Here is a 13,489-nt window from a genome sequence, read left to right on the forward strand (position 1 = left end):
CGGGCTATGGCAGTGACCTGCACCCCCTTGCTCACATTACAGGTGGGACTTGGGGCCCCTCTTACCTGTGACCCACGGGTTGGTATGATCTTGCAACCCTTTCACTGCCTCTCGAGCCATTCCTTCCCCAGCCTGCAGCATGTTCCCCTGACACAGTTTTCCTTGCGATTACCTTAACCCCACCCCCCACCCTTCTCCCTGTGTTGCATTTACTTGGCAAACTGCCACTCTGGTTAGATCCAGCTCCACTGTCCCTGTGTGGCCCATGCAGCTGAACCTAGCTGAAGAAAAACACCCACTCGAACCCTAAATGGGCCCCGGAACCACATTTCCCTGGGCGAGTCACGCGCTCATCCTCTGGACCACAGTTTCATTTGTCTTGACACCTTTACTTCTGGAGTTTAGCAATAATCTCCCAACACTCCCCACCCGTGACCTCTCAACATAGTGACAAGATTCTTTTAAGATGGATGCTCATTACTGATGTCATCTCCACGGTCCAGCTCCTCAAATCACTCCGGCTGCACAGGCCTCCTTGCTGCCTGTGACAAGCATGTCCCACTTATGGCCTTTTGTTCCTTTTCCCAGAAAACTACACCCTCAGTGTACATACATACTTGCCCTCTTTCTCACCCTATGAAGATCTCCTGACTTTCTCATTTAATGCTTCAGGCTACCCCCCAAGACTTCAGTCTTCCTTATCTTCCTCAACTTGGTCTATGTTTTCTTTTTTTCTTCTTCTTCTAAATATATCTTTATTAATTTCAGAGAGAAAGGGAGAGGAAAGAGAGAAACATCAATGATGAGAGAGAATCATTGATTGGCTGCCTCCTTCACGTCCCCTACTGGGGTTCAAGCCCACAACCTAGGCATGTGCCCTTGACCAGAATTGAACCTGGGACCCTTCAGTCCGCAGGCCAATGCTCTATCCACTGAGCCAAACCAGCTAGGGCAGGGTCTATGTTTTAATGGCACTGGGAAAATCTTTGATATACTAGATAATTTTGGTTCATTATCTGCTCTTCCACATTGGAAGAAAACCTCCTTACAGGCAGAGACATTTGTCCTTTTGGTTCAGTGATGTATCCCACATACTTAAAAAACTTACAGTTGATGAATAAGAAATATTTGTTAAAAAGTGAAAAAATGAGCCGGGACCGGTTTGGCTCAATGGATAGAGCGTCAGCTTGGGGACTGAAGGGCCCCGGGTTTGATTCCGGTCAAGGGCATGTACCTAGGTTGCGGGCATATCCCCAGTAGGGGGTGTGCAAATGGCAGCTGATTGATGACTCTCTCTCATTGATGTTTCGAATTCTCTATCTCTCTCCCTTCCACTCTGCACAAAAATCAATAAAATATATATATTTTAAAAAGTGACTAAATGAGTGAAGTAATAGTTTGAGCTTCTTCAAAGGGTGAACCTACCAGTTGATAATATGAAGTGAGAGGCAACCACCAGAGGGCGCAAGCTCCCTAAATTTGAACTGTGATCTCTGCACAGTGTCTGAGAGACTAAAACCCCCACATTTATTTCCCTAATAAAGGTGGATCCCAATCTATCTTGGATTCCTATATTCTTTTTTTTTTTTCTTTTCTCATTCTGTTTCATGCAAGACTCATCTTTGATTTTCCATGTGTTTTGTGTGTGTGTGTGTGTATGTGTGTGTGTTTAAGGTAACTCTTTTTGGGAGGTGCTCCTGGTCAGTCTCTTTCTCCTGTCTCCTTCCCCAGGTTCTGGATCGGGAGGGCCAAATGGATAACCCGTGTACTAGCTGGCTCGCAGATGCCTACTGGGACAACATCACGGAGCTCGACAAACTAACCAACTTCCATGGGCTCATGAACTCCTTTGAGCAGTATCCTCGGGACTGGCACCAGTGGTACACCAACTCCACCCCGGAGAAGGCTATGCTGCCAGGTGCCCAGGCATTTGAGCCTCCCCACTCCTGCCTCTCTCCTTCCCTCCATTCAGCCCATGTGTGTGCCCTTCCCTTTGTTCTCTATCCCTTCTCTCTTCTCTTGAGTTCCTCTCAGCCAGCTGCCTCCTGGCAGAGCACTCCCCGCAGGTGCCTCTTTGTTTAGATCCCTGCCCTTCCAGACGCTCCCTGCAACCACTCCCTCCTCCCCAGGTGAGTGGGAGAACGCCTGCAACGAAATGCAGCGGATGCTGATTGTCCGCTCCCTGCGCCAGGACCGGGTGGCGTTCTGTGTCACCTCTTTCATTGTCTCCAACCTGGGCTCCCGCTTCATCGAACCGCCTGTGCTAAACATGAAGCTGGTCAGTGGCTTGGTTTCCTTGCCCACATCATCCCGGTCCTCCCTCTCCCCACTCGTCAACCACATGCATTTCCTCACTCTCTCCCCCACTCTATTACATGGCCTTCTGCTGAGGCCACACCCTGGCTCCCGGCAGGTGATGGAAGATTCAACCCCACGCACGCCGCTGGTGTTCATCCTGTCCCCTGGCGTGGACCCCACCAGTGCCCTGCTGCAGCTGGCAGAGCACACAGGCATGGCGCAGCGTTTCCACTCGCTGTCCCTGGGCCAGGGCCAGGCCCCCATCGCTGCTCGGCTCCTCCGGGATGGCATGTATCAGGGTCAGTGGCATTCTTGTTCTTCTACCCCCATCCTTGGCCCTGGTCCCACTTACCAGAGCCTCCAGCCTCCGTCACACGACCATCCACAGCTCCCACTTTCCCAGAAGGTCCCCGGAGTGGCCCACCTGAGCACTTTGACACCCCTCCCCGCACACATACAATGAGGTGGACAGGGTGGGGACAGACGGGGCTTAGGGAGTGGTCCCACTGAATCCAGTGCCTCCTTGCAGGACACTGGGTGTTCCTGGCTAACTGCCACCTGTCACTGTCGTGGATGCCTAATCTGGACAAACTGATAGAGCGGCTGCAGGTGGAGGATCCTCACCCTTCCTTCCGCCTCTGGCTCAGCTCTAGTCCCCACCCCGACTTCCCCATCTCAATCTTACAGGCCAGCATCAAGATGACCACAGAACCACCAAAGGTATGGGCGGCTGTAGATAGCCAGCATCAACTATTCCATCTGGTCTGCCTCTCCTTCTGCTAGCATCCGAGAGAGGGCTTACCCTTAACAGCAACACATTTTTATCCTACTGCCTGTAAAAAATATTGTGCTAAACTCTTAGAACATAATAGTAATATCTGATTTTCTTGATTGTTATTATGTGCCAGGCATTGTTCTAATTGATTTACATTTATTAATTCATTAAATACTAGTACACACACACACACCCTATCAGGTAAGTGTTATTACCCCATTTTACAGGTAGGAAAACAAGGCACTGAAGAGTAAATTAGTAGTCCACAGAATCTTCCTGTCTCCCAAAATGTCCTTACATTCTCTCCCTATTGTCACATTTGCTGGGCTCCCAGCCCTTTTCTCCTTCCTTCTCTCCAATTCTATTGAAACTTTTTTTTAAATATATTTTATTGATTTTTTACAGAGTAAGTGAGAGGGATAGAAAGCTAGAAACATCGATGAGAGAGAATCATGGACCAGCTGCCTCCTGCACACCCCCTATCGGGGATGTGCCTACAACCAATGTACATGCCCTTGACCAGAATCGAACCTGGGACCCCTCAGTCCACAGACCGAAGCTCTCTCCACTGAGCCAAACTGGTTTTGGCTCTGTTGAAACTTTTATCTCCAATATGACAAGGTCACCATTGAATGCAATCATATACTCATCTTTTAAAATCTGACCATGTTGTCTGTACCTGCCTTATTTTTGTTCTGTCTGTTACTTTTTGTTCTATATCCTACACATGAGTGGAATAATATAGTTCTTGTCCTTTTCTGTCTGACTTATTTCACTTAGCATAATACTCTCAAGGTTCATCCATATTGTCTCAAATGGCAATATTTCATTTTTAATTGAAAAAAATCTGATCACGTTGGTACATCCCACCCATTTAGCCCCTGCTTAAACTATTTTAGTAGCTTTTCATGATTTTAGTCAAGATAAAAACCGTATTAACATGGCCTGTGTGGTGGCTCGGATGGGAGTGTCCCTCTGGCTTTGAAAGGTTGACCCTCCCTGCGATCTTCAAACGGATCTACCAAATCTTCAGTAGAAGAAGGACATTCAGGGTTTACTTGGTGCTAATGGGTTTCTTTTGGAAGCTGACAAAGAAGCCAGTATTTTAAGGGTTTTTTTTAGTATATATTTTTTAATTTAGAGAGGAAGGGAGAGGGAGATAGAAACATCAATGATGAGAGAGAATCATTGAATGGGCTGCCTCCTGCATGCCCTCTACTGGGGATTGAGCCACAACCTGGGCATGTGTCCTTGACTGAAATTGAACCTGAGACCCTTCAGTCCGCAGGCCGACACTGCTCTATCCACTGGGCCAAACCAGGTAGGGCAAGGCCAGTATTTTGAAATATTTTATTTGGAAATTATTTTTTTAAATATATTCTTATTGACTTCAGAGATGAAGGAGGGAGGAGAGAGAGATATCAATAATGAGAAACATGGGGATCAAGCATGTGCCCTGACTGGGACTCGAACTGTGATCTCCTGGTTCATAGGTCCGTGCTCAACCACTGAGCCACAACAGCAGAGCTATGCACCTATGTCTTGTTCAAGAAATCTTTGCTTACTCCAAGGTTAAAAAGGCTCTCTCTCTCTCTCTCTCTCTCTCTCTCTCTCTCTCTCTCTCTCTCTAAAGGCACTCTCTTATGCTTGTCTTGAAAACAATTTTATAATTTGACTTTTACATATAGGTTTTTAGTTACTTCAAATCTATTTTGTGAGTGTGAATAAGGTAAAGGTCTAATATTTTCTACATGGATAACCAATTCTCCCAGTACTATTATTGAAAGGCCCACAATTACCCTTCTGATCTACAATGTGTCAATTACCCTTCTGATCTACAATGTGTCTGCTTAGCCTTAGATCATGTTTCTCTGTGTGTGTGTGTGTGTGTGTGTGTGTGTGTGTGTGTGTGTATGTGTGTATATATATATATATATATATATATATATATATATATATATATATATATATATATTTTTTTTTTTTTTTTTCCCCTGGGTCCTTTATTTTGTTACTTGATCAAGCTGTTTATATTGGGGTCACTATACACTGTCCAATTTGTTTATATTGGGATCACTCTAACGGTCTTAATTACCATATAGCTCTTTAATAATTCTTGGTAGCTGGTAAGGTAAGTCTCCTTACCTTATTTTTCTTTAGACTACTCTCCAACATAAATTTTGGAATTAGCTTGTCAAGTTCCACAAAAAAATCCCATTGAGCTGAAACCGGTTTGGCTCAATGGATAGAGCGTTGGCTTGGGGACTGAAGGGCCCGGGGTTCGATTCCGGTCAAGGGCATGTACCTTGGTTGCGGGCATATCTCCAGTAGGGGGTGTGCAAGAGGCAGCTGATCGATGACTCTCTCTCATCGATGTTTCTAGCTATCTATCTCTCTCCCTTTCTCTCTGTACAAAACCAATAAAATATATTTTAAAAAAAAAATCCCATTGACTAATTTGGAAGAAATTTAAATGTGTAGAATATTGAGCCTCCCAATCCATGAGAATAGTATGTCTCTCTGTTTATTCTTTAGTTCAATAAATTTTATAATTTTCTATATAAAGATATATACATTTTTATTAGATTTATTAATACCTTACATATTTTGATATTATAAATGGCATTTTAAAATCATATTTTCTTACTTCCAATATTCTTCAGTTTTCTCACTCATCCATTCTGTCTATCATAGAGTCTTCTTAAGACACTATTTCAACATATCAATGTTCTACTCAAGACAACAAATGTCTCCATGACTCCTGGTGAATCAAGTCCAGATGACTCAGACTGTCATTCTTATTGTACCTCCATCTGTTAATGGCCCTTCTTACTCAACCTGAGCACTTACACTTGACTTCAGTTAGACTCATTTTCTCACTTATTCTCCCCTTTGTGCCTTTTCCCTTCAGTTCTTTCTTTTCTTTCTTTCTTTCTTTCGGGTGTTTTTTTGTTTGTTTGTTTGTTTTTAAATAATTTCAGAGAGGAAGATGAAGAGAGAAACAGAAAGACAGAGAGAGAGAGAGAGAGAGAGAGAGAGAGAGAGAGAGAGAAATACCAATGATATAAGAGAATCACTGATCGGTTGTCTCCTGCACACCCTCCACTAGGTCAAGCCTGCAACCTGGGCATGTGCCCTTGATAGGAATCGAACCCGAGACCCTTCAGTCCAAAGGCTGACGCTGCTCTATCCACTGAGCCAAACCAGCAAGGGCTTCCCTTCAGTTCTTTCCATCTCCTGGAAACCAAGGCTCTCCGCTCAGCAGTCACATCCTTCCCAGTTGTAAGACTTAGCCCAAATCCCATCTTATTCATGAAGCCTGATAAATCCAAGCACTAGAATGTTCCCCCTTGATGATATACTATGGCCCTTTTAATCTACACTGAATCCTTACACATAATATCGTGTACATTTTGTTCACTACCCGTTGCATGTTTATCTTTGTTCCTATTTTCTGGTACTTACAAATTGAATGGCCTATCCATCATTTTGAACTGAGAGGTTCAAAAGTGGGAGAACAAGAAGGTAGGGCTGCCACTGCCCATACAATGCCTTATGTGAATCAGAGAGGCACCAGCCCTGTGAACGAGTGCACATGCTGGCATGCAGATCAGGACTAGATTTCAGCCTCCACCCAGCCCTTCAGCCAGGGCCCTGCAGCGAGCACCTCCACAGCTGCACACGGTGGTGCTGGTGGCAGAGCTGAGCACGCTGATGTCATCCCCTCTCTGCACTTCATTGTCCCCAGGGCCTCAAGGCCAACATGACCCGTCTTTACCAGTTGATGACAGAACCACAGTTTTCCCGCTGCTCCAAGCCTGCCAAGTATAAGAAGCTGCTGTTTTCTCTCTGCTTCTTCCACTCTGTGTTACTCGAACGTAAAAAGTTCCTGCAGCTTGGCTGGAACATTGTTTATGGCTTCAATGACTCCGATTTTGAGGTTGGTTCTAACCAGGGGTCCTTATCCCAGCCCTGCCTTCCTGTCCTCCTGGTCCCCTGGCTCCCCGTAGGAAAATCCACTTACAAAAGTCTGTTAAAGCTCCGTGGGGGGAGCCCCACTGGAAGAGTTCCTACGATAACTGTGTGGGGTTTGGCCGGGACCACCCACAGGTGTCAGAGAATCTGCTGAGCCTCTATCTGGATGAGTACGAGGAGACACCCTGGGATGCGCTCAAGTACCTCATTTCCGGCATCAACTATGGTGGGCACGTCACGGATGACTGGGACCGGCGCCTGCTCACCACCTACATCAATGACTATTTCTGTGAACAGGCTCTATCCATCTCCTTCTACCGGTGAGGGGGTGGGGACACTGAGCACCTACCGGTGAGGGGGTGGAGACCAGAGGACACAGAGACACCAGGTGGCAGAGGGTAGGGGAAGTGTTTGAGGAGAGAATGTGAAATTGGAAGAAGGCAGAGTGTGTAGGATTGGCAGGAAGAGCGAGAACAGAGTTGGACAAATGGGACATACGTAGGGACTTGGATCTGGCCCGGTTTGAAGCCCGGAGTGCTCACAATGTGATAATCATGCTGTGGCTCTCCAGGTTGTCAGTACTGGAGACTTATTTCATCCCCAAAGACGGGAGCCTGGCCTCCTACAAGGAGTACATCAGCATGCTGCCTGGCATGGACCCCCCTGAGGCCTTTGGCCAGCACCCCAATGCGGACGTGGCCTCCCAGATCACTGAGGCACGGACTCTCTTTGAGACTCTGCTTTCCCTGCAACCCCAGATTACACCCTCCAGGGTTGGAGGCCAGAGCCGAGAAGAGAAGGTAAGAACAGAAGACGCCTGGGGCGGGAAAGCCATCAGAAAGAGGGCTGCGCTCAGAGCTCTGCCTCACCAGGTCCTTGAGTTGGCCGCTGATGTGAAACAGAAGATCCCTGAAATGATCGACTATGAGGGGACCCGGAAACTGCTGGCTCTGGACCCCTCCCCTCTCAATGTGGTCCTTCTGCAGGAGATCCAGAGATACAACAAGCTCATGGAGACCATGCTGTAAGATGGAGAGAGCTCTGCAGACTGGGGAGGGGGGAGAAGAAAAACCTTCACCTCCTGCCTAGAATGAGTCTTGCAGGCCCATCCCATCGTTAACCTCCACCCTATCTGTTCAGGTCCTCACTGACAGACCTGGAAAAGGGCATTCAGGGTCTCATCGTCATGTCTACAAGCCTGGAAGAGATTTTCAATTGTATCTTTGATGCCCACGTCCCTCCACTCTGGGGAAAGGCAAGATTACACCACTGTTGATCCTACTCCAACAGTGAGCTCTCCTCTCCTCCCTGTGCCCTCCACCTGCTAGTTCTTGGTAGGCAAACAGCAAAACGCAATAAGCCTGGGCTTTGGAGCCAGGAGGTTCCGGTTGAAATCTGGCTCTGCCATTCACTGACTGGCTTTGCATGAGATATTAACTCAGGACAAGTGATTAACTTGAAGGATGTTTCCAGGATTCCCAGTTCTGTGCATAGCACTTAGTAGGTGCTTCAATAATGGTGACTGGCTACTATGACTGTTGCTATTGTTGTTAATAGTTGTCATTTTTTGTTTCTTTTCTGGGGGTTGGCTTTTGGAGTGCTTTACCCAAAGTTGGGGAACAGGGGCTGGCATCACACGTTCTTCTCATACCTGCTCCGAGGGCTCAAAATAAGGACTTGAATGTAAGAGTAAGTGAATGAATGAGCACATACTGTTGCCTCCTCCAGGCGTATCCCTCCCAGAAGCCACTGGCTGCGTGGACCCGGGACTTGGCCTTGCGTGTGGAACAGTTTGAGGTGTGGGCTAATCGTGCCCGGCCTCCTGTCATCTTCTGGCTGTCTGGCTTCACCTTCCCCACCGGCTTCCTCACCGCCGTGCTGCAGTCTTCAGCTCGCCAAAACAACGTGAGCCTCGTGGAGAGTGTTACAGGGACTGGATGCTGGGGACATGTATTTACTTTTCGGGGGGCCTCCCTTACTCTCACCTTCAATCCCAGATTTCAGTGGACTCTCTCTCCTGGGAGTTTATCGTTTCCACTGTGGATGACAGCAACCTAGTGTATCCACCCAAGGTAGGAGCCAGGCGTGCTTGGGGCTCTGAGCAAAGGCGGGAATCGGGGAGGCGGGTGCCGGGAGCAAAGGTGGGAAACAACGGGTTGAGTAGGGAGGAGAGGTGGCAGGTGAGGGGTGCTCAACTTCCCATAACCTGCCCCCCTGTCTCCCCAGGATGGTGTCTGGGTTCGAGGCCTGTACCTGGAAGGTGCTGGCTGGGACCGGAAGAGCTCCTGCTTGGTGGAGGCGGAGCCCATGCAGCTTGTCTGCCTCATGCCCACGATCCACTTCCGGCCTACAGAAAGTAGGAAGAAGAGTGCCAAGGGTGGGACACTCCTTCAGACCTGCCTAACGCATCCTCTGCTGCAACCGTCCTGCCCCGTTTTCCCAGAGGCTCCGGGTCTGATGCCTTCTCTTTTCCCTCAGGTATGTACTCCTGTCCTTGCTACTACTATACCATCCGGGCAGGCAACTCGGACAGAGCCTCCTTTGTCATCGGGATCGACCTGCGGTGTGGCACCATGACATCTGATCATTGGATCAAGAGGGGCACTGCTCTGCTCATGAACTTGGACAACTGAGGCCTCCTCTTCTCCCCACGAGAGAGGATCGGGGACTCTAAGAACCAAAGCTGACAGTGCACCTCAGGCCGAGCGAGGCTGGACCTCCCTCAAGTCTTGACCTTGGTTGAATGTGTTGTGTGACGGGGCCCTGGAGATACCTAGTGTTCTAGCCATAAAGGCTAATAATTGTATTGGAGTTCAGTGCAGTAAAACACCCGTGTCTGCAAGTCTCAAGTTTCTCAGTGGGACGTTGGGGTTTGAGGAGGAAGCCTTACTGAGGATCTGGGAACTCCAGTGAGCGCCGCTGGATGGGGAAAGAAGCAAGGGAAGTGGGAGGCCTTGAGACAGAGGCGTGGCCTCGAATGAATGGGCAGAGCGGTGGGGCCTAAGAAGGCGTGGCTAGGTCTAAGTGCCGGACTAGAACGGGGGCGGCAGTTACTTCGGAAAGGCGCGTGATCCAAATGGAATAGGGGTTTGACAGACGGGGGTCGGGGCTGGACCCTGCACCCTGTACCCTGAAGCCCGCAGTCCACGTTTGGCACACTTTTCGGCCCTTGCGCTGAGGCGAAAGGGACCAGCAAGAGGCGGGGCGGAGCCGAGAAGGGGGCACTTTGGCGCGAGGAGGGGCGGGGCCCCGAGCAGGGGGCGGGGCGGGGGCGGGGCTTGTGTTGGAAAATCCAACTGCGCCACGGGGCGGAGCGGCCCCCCCAGCCCCGACCTGGGAGGGGGGGGCCGCTCGACCCCCTGGGAGACCTTGGGGAATCTGCACACCTGGGACACCTAGGATCAGGTAACCGGGAGCCGCGAGGGCGTCTGGAAGGAGGGGAACCGTCTCCCCTCAGGGGGGCGGGACGCCGGAGTCGCAGGCAGAGCAGAGCCGGGGATGGACATTTGGGTCTCAGCAAAGGCTTTGGGAAGAAGACTGGGGCGCAGGACACCCAGGTGCCCTAGAAAAGAGCAGGGCGGGAGCGGGGAGAGCCGAGAGGCGGATGGCTTGGCTCTGGATGTTGTGAGGGGCCTCCAAGGACTCGCGGTCCCGCTTGGGCTGGGATTCCCCTTCTCGAGAATGGGGCGGGGCGGGCCGCGGGGCCCTAACGGCAGGTCAGAGTTGGCAGGTGGGTCAGTGAGATGGCCTTGGCGGTCGGACGTGGTTAAACAGGGTTGTGTCTCCGACCCCGGGGGCCACTTGGAGTTTCTCCCCGGTACTTTTCATGAATGGGGGGTTCTGTCTTCAACCCTGACCCTCACACCAGGAGCTCCGATTGCCTCCACGCTGTGGCCTCCGCCTCATCTCCCCTCTCTCCACTCGGTCCCATCCCGCTGATCTCATCCCGCTGATCTCTTCGCGGATCCTGCCTCCCTCTCCCTTTCGCGTTCCTAACCCTCGCGGGGCTCGGGCCATTCTTTGTGCTTGACCTTCCCGACTTGGCCACGAGGTGGCGAGGGCGAGACGCGTTGCCCAAGCTGAGGGGGGTGAGGTGGGCATAGGGCCTGGAGGGCAGCCGAAGCCCCCCGCCCCCGCCGGAGGGAAAGGTGGGCTGAGGTGCTCTTTGGGTTTCCTGTCATCTCTGCCCCGGCTCGGGGCTCAGTCTCCGCCCCCCGGGGCTGGGGTACATACCGAGGAGGGGGCACGCGGGTTGGTTACTAAGCAACTCAGATCCGCTGCCAGTCGCTGCGGTTGGTGGCTGTGTCCTGGGGTGGGAGTCGGCGAGCATGAGGGCCTGGGGGACTGGGAAAGGTCGAGGGCAGGATGCTTGATTCTCGGGAGGGACAGCCAGAGTTTGGGAGGAAGGAGGGGAAGCAGCGAGTTGGCATTAAGATGGATCCGGCGGCTGTCAGGTGGGAGCGGGGGACCCTTCTCTCTCTCCCCCCCGCCCCCCCCCTACTCCCCCGTTGCTTACCCTGTTGCCAGAGTAACTGGAGAGCCAGACTGCGGAGCCAGATTCCCGAACTCTCGAGTCGGCCCAATCCGCTCCGGCGGACGGCCCTGACGTCAGAGCCCCGGCAGCCAATGGGGAGCGGCGTCGTGCGGCGACAGGAAGCGGGAGGGCGGGGGGAGCGGCCGGGCGGCGGGGGCCTGCACGTGCACTCCCACACGCTCGCGCCCCCGCCCCGCCCCCCGCCGCACACGCGGGAACCCGCCCCCCGCCGCACGCGCGGGAACCCGCCCCCCGCGCCTGCGCCCCGGGCCCGCTCGCCGCCCTCAGGCCCCTTGGGACCGTCTGCGGGGTGTGCGGGCCGGGGCTTCCCCGCAGGGCCCTCCCGACCCAGACGTGTGGGTCCCGCTGCCCTCTTCCTCGAGGTCTCGAACCAGTCATGCCCAGTCCCGGGCGGGATCGGCCGGCTACCTGTCTCCCACCCCCTCCCAGCTGGCACCCGCCCTCCCAGGTGGCGGCAGGGCGGAGCTGCGGTTTCCGGCCCCACGGGCTCCGCCGCCGCCTTCCCGGACTTTGGCTTTGGTTGCCTCCGCCAGAGTAACCGAACCGGTGCCAGCGCCCCTTCCCGGGGCTTCGGTCGCTCAGGCCCAGCTGCTGTGGCTGGTGGCGGGGAGGGCCCTGCGGGGAAGCCCCGGTGACTTCCCGGGCCAGCGCGTCCTTTCTGCGCGTGAATTCTCCTTCCTTGAGCACCAGAACCCTGCCCGTCTCCACCGGCCTCGGGGCGCTTTGCACCTCCCTCGCCTCCTGTCGGGCCGTTGGTGCCCGTTTCCACTCGCCCTTCCCGGCTTCTCCCAGTTATATAACTCTTCCTCTCGCCGTGTCCTGGTTTCAACTCCGCAGACTCCGCCCTGGAGCAGCGCGGGGAGGGGCAGGGGAGGGGGGACCCAGACAGACTCCGGCTGGCGGCCTCCCTGCTGGGAGACAGATCCCGCGGGATCCGGCGCCTCCGCCCCACACCGCCCGCCTCCCACCTCCACCGGGATCTCCGGGGAGCGAAGGCACGGTATCTCTGAGAGGCGTGTCGGGACTCCGGGACTCCGTCAGAAATGTGGGTTGGGAGGTCAGGGCCGGAGGCGGAGAGGTGGAGCCGAGAGGCCCGAGTCCCCAGGGTTGGAGCCGAACTGAGGGTAGAAGAGAGAAAAGCAGGAGCAGGACGCTAGGGTCCAGCTTCCACCTGCCTCTCCTTTTTGGGTTCCCGGGATTCCTAAAGCTATTTTCCAAGACGCTTAGCCAGCGGCGCCTCTTCCCCTCGAGGTGTCAAAGGTCTGCGTTAGAGATGGCCCGGGATGATGTCACCAGCGCACGTGCCCGGAATTGTTGCCAGGCAATGAGGCCTCCTCCCCTGGCCATTCCGGCCCCCCACCTCTGCCCCAATTTCAGATCCAGCCCCGTGCCATCTTTTCCCCCTTTCCCTTCCCTGCGCCTTAGCATCCAGCAGGTGGGAAACCCTGGCCTGGAGTTTTGGAAGGGGGCGGGCGCGGGCGTGGTGTGGTGCAAAGACCCTTTGCTGGGCTCGGAGAACTCTCGGTCACGTTTCCCTAGATTGGCACCGGCGAGCTTTCCCCCCAGCCCCTCCTCTCTTGGAAGAGCCTCCAGATGTCCTTTTCCTTCCCATCTCCCACGTTGCCAGGGTCCTGTAGCTCCGTGTTCACTGTGTTGAAGTGAGAGTGGTGGCAGGACAGCCGCCCCCAGGAGGAGAGCTGTGTGTGGTGTGGAGGACCCACTTGTCACCAGCTCCCTCTGACCTTAACCAGTGGCACCCCCACCTCCACCCTCAGCGTGAGGGGGAGGGCCAAGAAGTAGTACTAGAATGAAAGGTCAGTGTGTTTATCTTGTGGAGGTGGGTGGGTCTTTCTCTTAAGGGAGGACTCAGTTGATAGCTATGGGTT

General features: G+C 52.8%; 1 protein-coding gene and 1 long non-coding RNA gene across 2 annotated transcripts in view; one reads left to right on the top strand and one right to left on the bottom strand.

Annotated features, from left to right (window-relative positions):
• Positions 1-9,888, top strand: part of DNAH2 (dynein axonemal heavy chain 2) — a 107,575-nt gene extending 97,687 nt beyond the window's left edge. Inside the window, exons 76-88 of the mRNA XM_084863818.1 lie at positions 1,732-1,918; positions 2,130-2,278; positions 2,414-2,597; positions 2,828-3,018; positions 6,822-7,013; positions 7,184-7,368; positions 7,620-7,848; positions 7,921-8,072; positions 8,189-8,303; positions 8,777-8,953; positions 9,046-9,120; positions 9,275-9,425; positions 9,527-9,888. Of these exons, the coding sequence (XP_084719944.1) occupies positions 1,732-1,918; positions 2,130-2,278; positions 2,414-2,597; positions 2,828-3,018; positions 6,822-7,013; positions 7,184-7,368; positions 7,620-7,848; positions 7,921-8,072; positions 8,189-8,303; positions 8,777-8,953; positions 9,046-9,120; positions 9,275-9,425; positions 9,527-9,681 (2,142 nt within the window). The 3' untranslated portion in view covers positions 9,682-9,888. The remainder of the gene's footprint in view (positions 1-1,731; positions 1,919-2,129; positions 2,279-2,413; positions 2,598-2,827; positions 3,019-6,821; positions 7,014-7,183; positions 7,369-7,619; positions 7,849-7,920; positions 8,073-8,188; positions 8,304-8,776; positions 8,954-9,045; positions 9,121-9,274; positions 9,426-9,526) is intronic.
• LOC311611589 lies at positions 8,880-11,452 on the bottom strand. Its single transcript, XR_014793129.1, has 3 exons — positions 11,282-11,452; positions 9,302-9,395; positions 8,880-8,988 (listed from the first exon to the last, which is right to left on the bottom strand). It is a non-coding gene; the product is annotated as an uncharacterized lncRNA (long non-coding RNA).
• Between the last annotated feature and the right edge of the window lie 2,037 nt (positions 11,453-13,489).

This window comes from Pipistrellus hanaki (genome assembly GCF_964339955.1).
Source record: "Pipistrellus hanaki genome assembly, chromosome: 16".
Lineage (NCBI taxonomy): Eukaryota > Metazoa > Chordata > Mammalia > Chiroptera > Vespertilionidae > Pipistrellus > Pipistrellus hanaki.